The 17,211-nt window shown below is 38.1% G+C and overlaps 1 protein-coding gene across 2 annotated transcripts in view; it reads left to right on the top strand.

Moving 5' to 3' along the window:
• Positions 1 to 566: 566 nt before the first annotated feature.
• Positions 567 to 17,211, top strand: part of TMEM108 (transmembrane protein 108) — a gene marked incomplete at both ends in the record, with an annotated part of 160,058 nt that continues 143,413 nt past the window's right edge. For both annotated transcript variants that reach the window (XM_080817713.1, XM_080817712.1), the window contains one exon: positions 567 to 606. In XM_080817713.1, the coding sequence (XP_080673839.1) occupies positions 567 to 606 (40 nt within the window). The remainder of the gene's footprint in view (positions 607 to 17,211) is intronic.

Genomic DNA, 17,211 nt, shown 5'->3' with positions numbered 1-17,211 from the left:
TAATTTGTATTTTCTTATATATTATCTCTATTTTGTTTAGCAGTATTTTCCAAATATTCTGAACTGGATTATCCTTTATAACCAGAAAATAATGGAAAAGTTATTTAACATGATACAACTTCAAGTGTGGTTAAGCTTTTTGGCTTGTTTTGTTTGGTTGAACACCATAACGGAAATAAGATTAGGAATTTTTTTTGTTTCTCCTGTTTAAAAACTAGAGATTCAGAGGGGGTTAATTGGAAGTCCTCAAAAGTTCCTAAGTCAGACTCTCACTGTCTAGTTGCCCAGGAGTTTCCTTTAGTATATGTATAGTTTTCAGGATTTAACCAATTGATGAACTGGTATTTATGTAACAGACTGTTGTAAATTAGACTACAATATATCCATTCCGAGGATTTTCCTCTTCAAAGCCAGGGATTTTAGGCTTTACAAACAGGATCATGTTGAGTGGAATTCTTTCTGATTGTTGAATTGAATTATGTTCACCAGATGTAACAATTTTCTTTTCCCATTTTCCTAGACAGAATCATGAATAAACTGGAGGACAAGCAGGACCAGATGATACCATGAAGAGAAGTTTACAGGCCCTCTATTGCCAACTATTAAGTAAGTTGATATCACTTTTCTTTTAGAATATAACCTATTAATTGTCCAGTGCCAGAAACTTAAACTTTTTTTCTGGAAGAAGACCAGGCTTTGTTCAATAGAAAATTTTCCCTCTGCTTCATCTAGATACTTAAAGTATCAAGCATTAAGTCATTTTATTGCTTTAGGCATCAGTTGTAATGTAGACTGTTATAATAATCCCAAATTGGCAGGTTAAGAATAGTTAATTCAAGGATGAATGTCAAAAGCATTATTGCTCTTAGTTTTGTGGCAGAATAAAATGTTATAGTATGAGCTTCTGTAGCTTCCTTATGAAGAAGGAATGATAGATGGTGTTTTCTGGATTTTGTCACATAGAAGCCGTTACCATTCGGTGACTGTACAGCCTTTGGCTTGGAGCATTTTGCTTAGTTATGTGTGTTCTTAAATAATGAGTGTTAAAAATGTGATTTCTTTCGGTTTGATGGTAGAATGAAAAATGTTTGATTATGACTTCATGCATGTTGCTCATATGTTTTGGGGGTTATGCCACAAATCTCCAGATGCCGCAGAGTGACTGTGTAACCTTTGGGATTGCAGTTGTTACTGAATGAACATCAAAACCAATACCAGTTGGTGGGTTTGATGTTCAGGTTGACTCACTTGGGACAATAGACATTGCCCACATCCGGTTAGACCAAAGCCACTGAGTTGGAAAAACTCCAGGAAAAACTTGGAATTCATTCTGCTTGTCTGGTTTTTGCTGAAGTATATAGAAGATCTATCTTTCCTAGACTGGATGGTTCCTTTTTAACTTTTGCCAAGAAAATAACATAAGAGATTGAGATTCAAATCACCAGTTCCCCCTTAGAATTTATTAGTTCAGATTATGTTGCACCCCCAGTGCAAAGCAGTTTATGTATAGAAGGCATTCTGGTTAAGTGTTTTAATTAGCTTATTTCTGCCACTGAATTCTAATCCCTGAAACACAGATCATATCACCCTGTTTTCAGCCTGGTGAAATGTTGCCACATTATATGGACTCTCTCATGTTCTTTTCTCCATGCATCCTATAGAACTGTGGGTTTGTTGCTCTTTTTTTAATGGTAAACTTGCTTGTTAGGAAAAAGGTTTTATAGATTAAAGAAGCAATGTCATCACTGAATAAGTCTGCCTTGATGGGAGAGTGGACATTTGAAGGTTAAATAGGATTACACACACACACACACACACACACACACACACACACCACCCACCCACCCACCCTACCCCCACCCAAGAAGGGGAAGCAGTCTTTGCAGGAGGAAGAAACAGGAAATGAAAGAGTTTAGTAGATTAGGAAAGCAGCAAAATGTTTGTTGAGTTCACCTATGCTGATTGTATGCCCCAAACTTTGTGTAATGTTACAAAGTCTATAAGATTTGAAAGGTTTTGGTTAAGTATTCCGTGAGTCAGAGATCAAGTCTTATGCTAATGAGGCCCATCCTCCCAAGTGGAGCCTGTGTGAAAACTGAAGGGGTTTTGCTCAAACATTAACTGGATATCTATATAAATCTGTCTTAACAGTTTCATTGTTTGCAGCCTTGCCTGGAAAGCAAGCAGCCCAGCGTAGGTATTCCAGCTAGTTAGGAGGTAGGTGGTGGTGCCTCTTAAACGACCCTGGTTACTAGGTAGCTGGCTGTGGGAGTCCAGATTTGTAGAGCTGGGATGGTCAAGCACTGGGGCTGTAGGTCAATTAGTCTCACTTCAGGGAGTGTTTTTCACAATTTCATAGAGATGAGAAGTCGTTATGTATAGCACTTTTTTCTCAACAGAATTTGGTATTTAATAAAACCCAAGCTAACTTAAACTCTGGCACACATAGGCATTCAATAGCTGGTCTATGTCATTCCTCAGCCAGTTACTAAGTTACACTTGGATTAAAGCTGTCCACAAATAATATGTTTGTTTGTTTGTTTGTTTGTTTGTTTGTTTGTTTTTCCAGTGTCTGAAACAGACTTGAGAACTACTGGGTCAATATAAACTTACTATGTTACTTTACTGGTTACAACCCAGCAAATTGATGTTTTTGATTTGGGGGAAAATCCTGGTAGAGTGTTCTGGTTCTATTTTGTTGCATAACAAACAACCCCCAAATTTTGTAGCTTGAAGCAACAGCAATCACTTATATTGCTCAAGCACCTGCCATTTGAATAGGGGTTGGTAGAGACTCCACAGTGTCTGGGATCTGAGTTGGAGGCTGGACCAGCCTAGGGCCCACCTAGTATCTTTTTTCCCTGAGGCCTTTTCATGTGACAAAGTGGGGCTTCTTCACGGCATAGTGGCTTCAGGGTAGTCAGACTTCTTACATGACAGCTCACAGCTATAAGGCCAGGGCAAAACCTACAAGGCTTGTTATGAATTAGGCTGGGAAACCCGAGAGCAATACTTCAGTCACACTGTATTGGCCAAAGGAGTCACTATGTCCATCCCTCATGGAGGGAAGAGGTATTGGACTCCAACTCTCAAAGGGAAGAACAGTAAGAATTTTTAGTCCTCTTTAGTCTACTATTGAATTTGTTTAGAAAAAAATGAAAAAGCAATTACTAATGAACATGAATGAGTTCGTGAGTTGTCTTTATCATCAGAGTTTGCTCACACTTGAGTGCCAAATGAGTTCACAGACATCTGCTTATCAGCTTCCCTATATCATCTTATTCATTCCAGAGGCAAATGCTTCAAGATGAAGAAGTATTACTCAAGATGAGTAAGTTAAGAACTGGCCCAAGGTGACCAGGAAGTGAGTGATGGAACTGGAATTCATACTCAGGTTTCTCTGACCTCTTTGTTCATGCCCTTTTTTTTCCCATCGGGCCTGGTGCCTCCACCACACACAGAGAAAATCAGTGTGTGGCCCTTCTGCTGTCCCTGTGGCTAGTTAGGGGTGGTTCTAACCCCTGATTGATAATGCTTGCATCCTATTAGTGATGTCAGATGGGGCTTTAAAAAAAAAAAGAAAGAAAGAAAAGAAAAAAGAAAGAAAATCCAGGCTGCCTCTGGATTATTGCATCATAATCAACAGTCACTGGGGCTATTTGTGTCTGATAGGGGCTAAGGGATGCAGTCTTTGACAGGCAGGGAAATTGAGGTCTTATTTTACTTTTATAACACTGACTGTGTCTAATTTGTTTTATTTCTTGGGCTCTATTCCACAGTACAGTACTGAGTGTTTCATCCTGCCAGTTTTAGCCCCTTGGGAAAGTTTAACATATTTTCTATGATACTTTGGAACCACTGAGAATTTGAGGATGAGGGTGGTGATGAGAACCTTCACAGTTCTGTAAAAAAACAAATACTGCATTCATTTTTCTTTTTTATGCCATAAAGTAGGTGTGAAGCTAGTGCTAAGAATACCTGGGTTTTTTGAGCTGCAGACCTGGGTTCAAATCCTAGCCCACTTAATAGGTGGCTTATGTTAAATAAATTACTTTACCTCCGTGGACCTCATATGTAAAATGGGATATGACCACCCACTATGTAAGATAGTGTTGAGTGAGATAACACAGCACATAGAAGACCTTCAATAAATGCCAGTTTTCTTATTAGGTCTTCTGTCTAGAAGAGAGGGGTACAACCTAACCGGGAGCTCTGCTGTAACATTTACATGGGATTTCTGGTTCACAAAACATTTTCATAGAATTTGATCCTCAGAATATCTCAGAATATCAAAACAAATGGGACATTAATTTTCATTAATCCCATTCTGCAAAGGAAGGAGTTGACATAATCAAGACTGCTTTTCCCAAGCCATATCACATTTTTTTAATTAAAAGAAGTAATAATGGAAAGTAAGAAGGATCATCACAAATCTTAAAGAACATGACACTATGGGGAGGCACTGAGTCCTGAGTTAGCAGATCTGATCTCTTCCTAGGTGCTATGTACCAAGCTACTTTATTGTTAAGAAGACTAAATTATAGGTTTATGAAAGTAAATTTTTATATACTGATATCTATTCAAACCAAAGTTGTTCGGATACCCAGAGTTAAGGAATGATTATTTAGTTAGTTAAGTGTTGCTTTATACTCAGACATTTATATTTCTTATATCATGCTCTGTATTATTATTAATGCATCTTGCTTGCTGCTGCATGCTCTGCATATAGTGGACTAACTTAAGTTGGGTCATGTATTCTGTCTTCATGGGTTGTTTCTCCTGATAAATGAGAAGAAATTTTTCCCTGAGAGTGAGGAGGGAGAGTTGATGTAAATCATAAATTCAGGTCAGTGTAGGTCCAAACCATTATTGAATCCAGAAACTTAGACTCTTCTAAATGTTCCAGGCAATCATAAACATATTGCATTATGAATGCACATGAAATGAAGGATCTTCATCTCCCCCACCGCCTTTCAAGGTGTCTTCCCTTGCCTTTTACACTGCTTGTTCATAACCTTCCCAGAGAGTAACAGTGTGGCAGCCATGATTAAGGGCTTGGATTCTGCATGGACTGCTTGGGTCCAAATCCTGGCTTACCACAAATTCTTTTCCAAATGATTTTCACCCCTCCTTACAAAACATAGCAGTTGAGTGTGCCTTCACTGCCAATAGCTATTGGATTGTCTGTCCACAACCCCTTGCAAATCTGTCACTCTTGAGGCTACTAAAGACTTTGCTCTTGAGGAAATAAAAGAGCATGTCCTATTTAGTAACAAAGAGCAATTTATCAGCCTGCTGTTTCTCTCATGCTCCCACCAGTGGCTATAATAATGGTAATGACACATTTGGTCTTCGGTCAGCATTATGGAAATGGAGGAATCCTTTTTATCAGAACTGCTGTTCAGTATTTTAGGCTGGATTATTTTGATTGGCTTTCGTCGGTGTTTCTCAAACCTGACTTTTGACTAGAATCACCTGGGAAGCTTTTAACAAATTCCCTTTCTCAAACCCTACCCTATATCAATTAAATCAGAATCTTTAGGTGAAGGAGTGGGAAGTGTGGTGACTGGGCATTAGAGGATTCTAATAAGCAACCAGGGTTGAGAATCACTGGCTTAGATCAATGATTTTAAACTTAGTCATGCAACGGCATCACCTGAAGACTTGTTTAAACAGAGATTGCTTGGCCCCACCCCCAGAGTTTCTGCTTCAGTAGGTGTGGGGTAGGGACAGTAATTTGCATTTCTAAATTTCCAGTGATACCAAAACTTTGGTCCTGGGACCACACTTTGAAAATCACTGTCTTAGACTTACGAAAGGCTATCTTGGAGCAGGAAGAAGCTTTCAAATTCTCTGTTATCACTTGAGCTGCATAGTGGTAAAATGGATCTTGGAACAAAACCAGGGTGAGTTAGGAAGGAAGAGCAAAAGAGATGTTAGGGAGGGAATGAGCAGAAGCACGGTGTTGTAAAATTAGAAAGTGTTAGAATTTGAATTTTTGTATTACTCTTCAGGATACACTGGAAGTTAGTTTTTACTCTGTTTAAGCAATAACAAAGGCACGAAGAATGGACTAGCTAGGATCAGAAATAAAGCAAAGGGAAAACACAAGAGGGGCCCTTGGCTCTATTTACTACAGTGGGTCCATTTTGGAACTTGATTTTATAAGACTATTTCTTCCCTACTTCATGCTGGATAATGCTTTTGCAAATCAAGAAAAAAATTGCAAATGTTCTCTAGGGAGAACTGGTTTCTTTGGTTCTGAAGGAAACATCATTCACACAGAAAAATTCAGGAAGTGACACTTTCAAATGTGACATTAACCCAGGAAGTTAGGCATACTGTGTCCTTAAAGGTGTCATGTTGATTTAATGTCTTTTATATTTCAAGTTGTGATTTTTAAATTTCTATAAGTCAAAAAACTCTCTTATGCAGATTAAACAAACCTTAATAAGACCTTCTCATTGAAAGCAATTCTAGTAAAGGCTGAGGAATAAAATATTTTAAAGAAACAGTTTTATGACTTTTGAACACTTTTTTTTCCAAGTACTTTCTATTACATGGTTGGCAGGAATGTAGATGAGGGAAGTCATGCTCACACTTAGGACAACAGTTGCCTTATGCAAATTTAAATGTTAACTCTTCATGAGCAAATTCAGTTTTCTATATGAAAACACTTTTGCTAAAACATATGGTGAGAGAGAGCACAGAATTTGGATTTAAAGGATGTACTTTAAGCTCTCACTTCTCTTACTAATTATGGGACTTTGCATAGAGTACTTAACCTTCCAGAGCCACTTCATTTTCCTTAGCTACAGTACACAGATGATGAGTATAATAATATCTACCCTGATGATTATTGGGAGAACTAAATGAGAAGGGTTTAAAAACATTTCATAAATTCCAAAATTTCTAAACGTTGGTTACCATGTTAGTACTGTCCTTAAATAACTTCTTTTGTTGATATATTGCACTGTTGTTTAGCTGTTTAAAATTTTTTGAAAAGAAATGTAAAAGACAGTCTAGCATGTCCTCACCCAGATTCCAACTCAGTGGAATTTTCATTAATGCATGTAAGCCTCATTAGTGGGAGCTGTTTTAACAGGAGATTTTCCAACTTATCAGGATCTGGCAAAATTCCGGAAGATTGTTCTGAATAAGAGAAATTTGAGCAGAATTTTATAAATGAAGAAAGGGGATTTTTTTCAGCAACTTCATGTTTACTTTTTAGAAAATCTAATCTGAAATTTTTCTGAAACGTGTAACCATTGCCTTTACAAATTTGATGGACACTAGAGACTCTCAGGCTAGAATCCAAGAAGCTCCCAAAACCCAAGACACATTGCTCTTGCAGTGCTATCTGTCATATCTCCCCCTCCTGTTCTCCCCTTCCACTTGCTTTTCTTTGAGTAGTTTCCATCACCAGACAGACTAGTTGCTCTCTTTGCTTTTCTCCCTCAGAAGTTTTTGAACCTTTCTTCTCAAGAGGATAAATCCTTTATCTGGGCAGGCATCCTAACAGCTCCTCCCAAAGTAAGTCCTTGCCTTTGCTCTGACGGTACCACACTACCATTCAGGGTACCCTGTGAGCTGTGGCCAGTCTCATTACTCATTTGCTTCCTGAGCAGCTTCATCAGTTTTCCCATCTATGAAACTATGACTGCCATAACAAGTTACCACTAATTTGGTGGCTTGAAACAACAGATTTTTTTTTCTCTGAGTTCTGGAGGCCAGAAGTTAGAGATCAAGGTGTCAGCAGAGCTATACTTCCTCCAAAGGCTCCAAGGGAGAACACTTCCTTGACTCTTCCATTCTGATGGCTCCAAGATGTTCTTTGGTTTGTGAATGGATCACTCCAAACTCTGCTTCTGTCTTCACATGGCCTTCCCCTCTTCCTTATGTCTCTTAGAAGGACACTTGTCATTGGATTCAGGGCCCACCTGGATGATCTCTTCTCAAGATCCTTGACTTAATTATATCTGCAATGACCCCTTTTTTCCAAATAAGGTCATATTCACAGGTTTCAGGGTTAAGATATAGGCATAACTTTTGAGAGACCATCATTCAACAGACTCTATCATAATATTGCTGTACTTCATAGAGTTGTTAATTTAAATATGTGGAGCACTTAACACATTGCCCAGTTCAAAATAGGTACTCAGTAGGTGGTGGTTGTGGGTCCAGGAGTGAGTATGATATGAAGAAATGAACTATTCCATTTATAGGCTTTTTGGAGCAGTTTTATCATAATGTGAGGGCAAGAGAGAACTGTAGTTTGTAGTAAAGGGCTGAATGTTTAAAACACACACACACATGCACACGAGTGGTTTGAGCTGGTATAATAGCTCCCAGGACAGTTTTGCATGGACCAAGTACTGTAGGGCTGTGAGCTTCAGAGGACATGAGGTACGCATTGATGGTAAGCCCTCAGGGCAAGAATAGCTCTAGATGTGATTCCCATGTCCATTATGTAGTTGCTGCTCAGGGTATGCTTCTGACCTTGCCAGTGAATGCTAGTGCCGGGTGCGTAATTATGCTGTGTTTGATGAGAAGAGGCAAGAATGAGATTCCTGTGTCCTGTCTTCAGTGAGTCTGTTTAACACTGAGTGTAAGTGCTTTAATGATTTCCCTGAGATGTTCTCTCAAAGTCATACAACTGTCTCCCCACAGGACAAAGCTCAGGCTATGTGCAAGCTGCTGTGAGGCTTGCTAATTATAGGAGGACATTGGAAAGAGTACCAGAGCCCTCTGAGATTTAAAGACAAACAAACAAACTGCAGTTTACTTAGAAATTCCTTGGTTAGATGAAGAAATGAGAATGTACCCACTTTCCCCTAAAGATAGAGAAGAAAAGGTCCAGGAGTGACCTAGATAAAGGACAATGACCTGAGTACCTGCTAGGTCATCCCTGATTTCCCAGGTTGCAGCAAAAGATGAATAAAAATGGGGGGCATTGGAAGCTCCAGAGTGGGGTGCTTCGTGTAGGGTGGTAATTATTAAGATTCCACCTCCGGCCTGGAGGCATGGACAGCACCCCAAGGTTGGCAAATGGCAGCTTAAAAGGAAGTTTGAGTGGCTGGACAGCTTTCTTGCCTGAACACATGGGGTCACATCCAGGAAGCTCACAATGGCATAAGAAACGAGGCTCAGACAAATACAATCACATTATTTCATTGATTATTGTTATTTTAACCTGTAGTAAATGCAAAACAATTGAGCTAAAAAATAAATCTTATTTAAATAGCTTAGCTATTTAAATAGCTAAGCTATTTAAATATTTAAATAGCTTAGCTATTTAAATAGCTTAGCTATTTAAATATTTAAATAGCTTAGCTATTTAAATTCCATAGGGGGAAAAATATCCCATATTTCATTCAAAAAGTTGATCTGATACTGCCAGGACATTCATTTATCTTTTGGTGAGTGTCTTGGATTGGGGTTCCTTAGAAGCAGACCTTGAGCCCTTAGACAAAGAGTTCTTAGACAAGAAGTTTACCCTTTGATCCTATATGAGAATGAGTTGGGTAAATACCAAATTTTCATTTTCTTTAAAATTTAAAAAAAAAAGGGGAAGAGGAAAGGAAGGCATCATATAAGCAATTGTTAAATCATGAAAGGGATTAGAGATCAGGATATTTCCATTTGCTTCCTTTCTTTCATTTTCCAAGACAGGTTTTTTTTTAATTTTTAATAAACATATAATGTATTATTAGCCCCAGAGGTATAAGTCTGTGAATCGCCAGGTGTACACACTTCACAGCGCTCACCATAGTACATACTCTCCCTAATGTCCATAACCCCACCATCCTCTCCCTAACCCCCTACCCCCTGCAACCCTCAGTTTGTTTTGTGAGATTAAGAGTCTCTTATGGTTTGCAAGACAGGTTTTTTATTCTTTAAAATATATGGAAAGGTGCACCTGAGTGCCTCTGTTGGTTAAGCGTCTGTGTTTGGCTCAGGTCATGATCCTGAGACCATCAGGCTCGCTGCTAAACAGGGAGTGTGCTTCTCCCTTTCCTCCTGCCTTTCCTTTTACTTCTCAACCCTGCTTATGCTCTCTCTCACTCTCCCTCTCAAATAAATAAATCTTTTTAAAAAAATAAGATATATGGCAAAATCATAAAATCATGTTTTCAGAATCAAAAGCAAGTTCCTTTAGTAATTGCTACTCCATTTAACAGATGAAGAAACTAATGCTATCTTTTTAAAATATTTTTAAAATTATTTTTATTAACATGTAATGTATTATTTGCCCCAGGGGTTATTAAGAGGATAAATTGTCTAAGATGTGAGGGCAGAGGCTTTTAACATGACTTCATAGATTCCTGGTGCGGTGCTCATTCTAGGATCTCCTTTCTTCACCACCTTCTACACTCTGTACTCTAGTCATCCTAATTTTCTTTTCCTGCCTCAAGTATTTCAACTTATTTATTGCTGGGGGCCTTTAATGGTCCATTTCCCCTCCCCTGTCATGACCAGCTCCTTGCTGTTCAGACTTCCTCCCAGCAGCTTCCTCATAACCTGGCTCTCTCCATTATATTATCCTAGTTTAAGTTCTGTATAGCAATGGAGTTGGCTGATGGGGTTTTTTGCACCTTATTTTTTATTGTTTACATCTCTATTTGGAATGTCTGCTAAGAGCCAACACACTGTATTCCCAGCATAGAACAGCGCCCAGCACATGGAAGACCCCCAGCAAACATGGCATGAAAATAGAATAGACTGGACAGAGGAACAATGAGTAGGTTTTGTGGGTGGTTTATATTGTCAAGTGAGATTCCATGTACAGAGGATTGAAATTGTGGTCTAGATCAGCACTGTTCCATAGACCTAGAACACAAGCCACAATTTTAGAGTTTCTAATAGGTTTTTCCAAAAGTAAAACTGGTGAAATTAATTTTAATAATATACTTTATTTAACCCAATATATCCAAAGCATTTTCATTTCAACATGTAGTCAATATAAAAAATTATTAATGAAATATTTTCTTCCTTTTTTTTTATACCAGGTCTTTTTTCAAAGGTCTTTTCTTCATGTGTAAAGTTTGCACTTATAGCACATCTCAATTTGGATACTGCATTTTGTCAGAAATACTTGATTTGCATTTATATATCATAAAATTTATTTATACTTAAAAATTAGATTCACATACTTAAATTTTTTCTAATAACTGAATTGTCAGTTTTTACATTTAAATTGGTTAAAATTAAATTTTAAAATTCAGTTCCTCAGTTACACTAGCCAACATTTAAAGTGCTCAATGCCACAAATGCTAGTAGCTGCAAAGGTCTTTATCTATTGTACCAAACTACTAGTTTTGAAGTTGTTTAGCCCTTCCTGCCCTGCATCAGCCCTGTGGTACAGAGCCTGGGATTCGGGCCCCCCCTAGGCAGAACATCAGGGCCTTGTGCCGATATGGCACTGGGGACTACCTCTAGACCACCAATTTCTCGACCATCATGTTAAGAAATAGGACTTGCTAGATCCTTTTAAGCCTTTGAAAATAAAGTTGAAAGTTGAAAGTAAAGTTGTTTTATTCTGATTTGTTCCAGAAGGGCAAAATCGGGATTCTCCCAGTGTCCAGAGAGAACATGTAGTCCAAGGTTGAGCAGAGCACAGTGCACTTATGTGTACCTCTCTCAAAGCACAAAGAGAATCACATAGAGCAGAGGGTGTGACTCCAGAGCAGCCCAAACTAGGTAGCTGCCATTAAGTGAGCTGCATGTTGCACCTATACCCCATGGAGGCATTGAAAGTGTGTCTGTACAAGAAGGCTTTTTCCCCCGCCCCCCTCATTTTCTGTAAGGCCTTGAAATAAGGAGTGTCTCTCCTTAGAATAGTGTTTTGAGATTCCCTACCCCTTCTGTGTGCCATCACATTCTGACCTCTGCTTCAATCCTAGACCAGCAGCACTGCATCTTCCTTATTTACAAGGAAGTTTAATGATGCAGTAGAGATGTTATTTATCACAGTCTTCCTATATTTATCTAGGAGGCCTGGATCTTGTACTATGAACGGATTCCAGCAACAACCCCAAAGGAAACTACTTCATGGCATATGGATCTCTTGGGAGAAGAACAAGGGTCAGTGTTATACACTGAAACATCAGATGTCACAGCCTTTGGTCATGGCTCTAAGTTAATTACCAAATGACAGTTTTTCCCTGCTAAGAACATTAGCAGAGTAACCCTAGTTGAGATATCCAGGGTGCAGATTTCCAGATAGCCAGGGTACTTGATGAGTAGACAAAAAGCTAAAGTTTGTTGTGGAGAAAACAATTCAAATCCTCAAATCACAGTTTGCTGGTAGAGATCTTCCCAAATGAACAAGCTATCATGAAAGGAATCCTTAGGATACTTTCCTACTTCCCTTATGTAAAACCCCTGGGTGGCACTAGACCATCTGGTACCCTTCTGTTTTCATTTTCTTTTGAGTCATTTTTATAAAGAACCTACTATATGCCAGGAATTATACTAGGCATGAAATGAAAGGACATGAACCCTTCCCTCCAAGAGTTCCCAGGCAAGTAGAGAGAGAGAGAAAGGCTTCACACAGAAGCTAGAGTACAAATGTGATTAATATGATCCTTTATCAGACAGAGTGTCTACTACGTGTATGGCTCTGTGGAAAATTCTGGGGATACAGAGATATGAGACATAATCTCTACTCTCCAGAAGCTTATAGTATAATCAAGACAATACAGAAGATGTAAAGAAAGTGCATTATAAGATATAGTAAGAAGCCACAGGTCAAGCCATATCCTTAAATCCAACTTAACTAGTAATAAAGATGACCTTTGATCTAACTTCTGACTCCTCTATGTGTGTTTTAATTGGTTGCAGACACAGAGAGAGACAACGATTAGTACCCATAACCAGCACTAGAATCAAAGGAGATAATGAAAACAAGGCTTTTATACTTCATAAAGTGTTTTCCTATCCCAAATGCCTTTCATCATCCTGGCAACCCTATTAATAGACATCATTTTTGTCGCCAGTTGCCATTAAAGAAATGGAAGTCCAAAGAACCAAAGTGTTGTGTTCAAGATCCTACAAGGAATTTGAACCCAACTCTAATTATCTCCAAGTTCATATCTTTTCCAGAATGCCACAGCCTCCCATATTTTACCTAAGTCACAGTCCTTGCAATGGGAAAACTGTCAGACCCACTGAGGGTAGTTGTTCCATCTGAGTGTATGTTTCTTCTTGGAGTTTTTCAACTTTAGTCAGTGAACTCCAGCCTTTCCTTTGCAGTATGCCTCATTTTGTTTTAGCAGCTTTGGTGGTTGGGTGTTTTGTTTTTGTTTTTTTGCCCACCAACACCCATTTCTGGGTCTGTTTAAAGAAATAAACAGTAGCAGGATAAAAGTTTTGGCTTCCAAATCAGATATTGGCTAGGTAATATTGGGGTAAAGAAATGTTGCAACCTATTGAACCAATGAGCCATTCCTTTTATAAGCTGATGAATCTGTAGTTCATTTAGCCTCATTATTTCTTAGTTAGCAAGCTCTGGTTGTGCCATCCTTATGGCTTTATTTTTAGAAGTCTTAGATTATTATAGCAACTGTTAACAAGGATGGGAAAAGAAATCTGGCTCCCAGTATACATCCCGCTTGCTTCTTGATTTAAATTTGCCATCATCTACCCCTCAGAGGATGTTGCATCGACCCCTGCTACTGATTGAAAGCTATTACCATCACATGATTGCTGACGGGGCTGTCAGATGATAGAGGTGTTTCAGGATGCTGACAGTCCTCCTCCTCGTCCAGTTGTTTATTCTGGTACCAGCTGGATGTGCGAGAGTAGATAGAGGTAGAAAAGACCATAGGAAGCATGGATAACTGTGACATCTCTTTCACAGTGCCAAATGAAACATTAACGGTTTGTGTTGAGTCTGATGCTCTAGTCACAGCACTTATGTCTTTATTCAACAGCTGATGTGACAGGAGGAAGAGACAGTAATGGGACAGCCCCATTGTTCATCGAAGAGTGATAAAGAACTTGGGAAGTAAATAGAGATGACAAACTATTGGGCTGCAAAAGGGCAGGGAATGGTAACCCTTAAACTGTTTCACTCATGCTATGGTTAATTATAGAAAAGCTTTGAGGGCATTGTAGAGAGAAAACTGGAGTAGGAAATACTCTGAGCATGAAAGATGTGAACTCAAGTTTTTACAGTCACTTCCTGGGTCCTTACCACAGCCATTCCTTCCCACATGCCCTGCTCCTGTTGTCACCTCCCCTAACCCCACCTTGGAGATAGATAGATAATCTCCTATCAGCCTTTTCCCCTAGGGAACTGAATTCTGTTTTCCATAAATCCTAAGCACTGAGGGCCTTGCTTCAACAGACTGATCACCCAGAGCTGTAACAGGGAAGCTGACTTGCCTTAAGTTTTGGGTATTGGTTAAACCCCCAACTGAGCCCTCATCACCTATCCAGACTGAGGCAGATACTACACATCCTATTGGACTTCCCAAGTTATCAACAGCAACATTGTCTCTAGCTGAGTATTTGTCTCCAGCTCCTCCTCCAGCCTGGTGTCGGCTCTTCTTTCTCATCATCACAGGTTCATTGTCGAGGGGCTATCATGCCTTACTGCCAAGCTTATCCAACATAGCTCATTTGCCTTCAGTAATTACAGTATTTCAAGAGAAAAAATGCAAGATATGGTATTGAGACTGGTGAAGAAATCTGGTTTGCTCTTTGTTTCTTCAAAAGGATATGATCCGTTGGGAGAGTCCAACATGGAAGAGATATGGGAAAAAGAAGTGCTGAGAAGATGAAAGATTTTTTACGTGACCCCTAATTCTATAATTAGAAATCATAATGATGTGAACAGTTTTAAGTTGTTATATATCCTATTCAATATAATTTCCATAATAGAATAAAAGTCCCCACAAGCCCAGCATATGGTAGTCTGAAAATTCCAGTGGTTTGGCATTTGATGATTTGATGTATCTTGTAATATCCTGTTGTTGAACCACTAAGGCCATGTGCTAAGTGCACAAGTAGACATTTTGGGTGAATTTTGACAGGGGTTTGGGGCAGTGAGTGTATCAGAAACCAAAGTTGTCTTAAGAAATGGAGAGGGAGAAGAGGAAAAGCTTAAACATCATCATTTTTTTAAAAGGATTTTATTTATTTATTTGACAGACAGAGATCACAAGTAGGTGGAGAGGCAGACAGAGAGAGAGAGGAGGAAGCAGGCTCCCTGCTGAGCAGAGAGCCCGATGTGGGGCTCAATCCCAGGACCCTGGGATCATGACCAGAGCCGAAGGCAGAGGCTTAACACACTGAGCCACCCAGGTGCCCCAAACATCATCATTTTAAATTAAGTTTTGTAGTGAATAAATTTTCTTCACATTAAGGATAAAGAGATTTAAAATTCTTTGAATAATGTGGAAATTTAGGTGACTATCATGTGTATAGTAGAAAACATTTTAATAAGAAGGAATTTTTAGTTTATGAAAAATATAATAGTTACATGTATTTTTCCAGCTTTATTAAGATATAATTGACATATACCATTGTGTGAGTTTAAGGTGTACAATGTATTGATTTCATACTTTTATATATTGCAAAATGATTACCACCATAGTATTAGCTAATACCTGCATCACATCACATAATTAACATTTATTTTTTGTTGAGAGTATTTAATATCTACTTATTCTCAGCAACTTTCAAATATGTAATACAGATTTATTAACTATAATCACCATGCTGCATATCAGATCCCCAGAATTTTTTCATCTTATAACTGGAAGTTTGTAGTCTTTGACCAACATCTCCTCATTTCCCCACCCCACCCTATGCCCCTGGTTAACCATTGGTGTGTATACCGTATCTTCTTTATCTATTTATCGACTGATAGGTTGTTTCCATAATGTGACTATTGTGAATGATACTGCAGTGAAGATGTGAGTGCAGATATCTCTTTGAGATCCTATTTTCATTTTCTTTGGATATATAACCAGAAATGGGGTTGCTGCATTGATCATATGATAACTATTCTTAATTTTTAAGGAATCTCCATACTTTTTCCATCATGGTTGTATCACTATACATTCTTACCATCATTGCATAAGGGTTCCCTTTCTTCTGCATCCTTGCCAACACTTGTTATCTCTTGTCTTTTTGGTGATAACCAATCTATCAAGTGTGATATGTTATTTCATTATGATTTTGATTTTATTTTGATTTCCCTGATGAGAAGTGATGCTGAGCATCTTTTCTTGTACCTATTGGCTATCTGTGTGTCATCTTTGGAAAAATGTCTCTTCAGTTCCTCTGCCCATTTTTTAACTTTTAGCTTTATTGAGATATAATTGACAGATAACTCTGTAAGTTTAAGGTGTACAATATAATGACATTCCTATAATGCAAAATAATTACCATAATAAGTTTATTTAACTTCTACCATCTCATATAGATATAAAGGAAAAAGGTTTTTTTCCTTGTGATGAGAACTTTTAGGGTTTATTATCTTCATAACTTTGAAATATACAGAAGGGATAATTAGAGTCATCATGTGCATTACATCCCCCCTACTTATTTTATTTTATAACTGGAAATTTGTACCTTTCACCACATATATCCAATTCCCTCACCCCCACCTCTGGTAAATAAATAAATAAATCTGATCTCTTTTACTATGAGTTTAGTTGTTTTGTGTTGTTTTTTTTTTAGATTCCAGATATAAGTGAGATCATACAGTATTTTTCTTTTTCTGTATCGCTTATTTCACTTAGTATAATGCCCTCGGTTTCATCCATGTTATTGCAAATGGCAAGATTTGTTTCTTTTTATAGTTGAATAGTATTCAATATATATAATATAATATGATATAATATATATATTATATATAATATATTGAATAGTATTCCATTATTGAATAGTATTCCATTACACACACACACACACACACACACACATTATATTTTCTTTATTCATGTATTGAATGTATTCATCTGCCAGTGGACACTTAGGTTATTTCCATGTCTTGGCTGTTGTAAATAATGCTGCTATGAACATGGAGATGCAGATCTTTCTTTGACATAGTTATTTTGTTTCCTTTGGTATACACCCAAGAGTAGGATTACTGAATCATATGATAGTTATATATCATATCATATTTTAAACTTTTTGAGGAATCTCCTACTGTTGTCCAAAGTGGCTGTACTAATTTGCAGTCCGCCCAGCAGTGCA

This window comes from Martes martes (assembly GCF_963455335.1).
Source record: "Martes martes genome assembly, chromosome: 1".
Taxonomy (NCBI): Eukaryota; Metazoa; Chordata; class Mammalia; order Carnivora; family Mustelidae; genus Martes; species Martes martes.
Note: the sequence above shows the minus strand (reverse complement) of the source record. Positions and strands in the feature narration are given on the sequence as shown.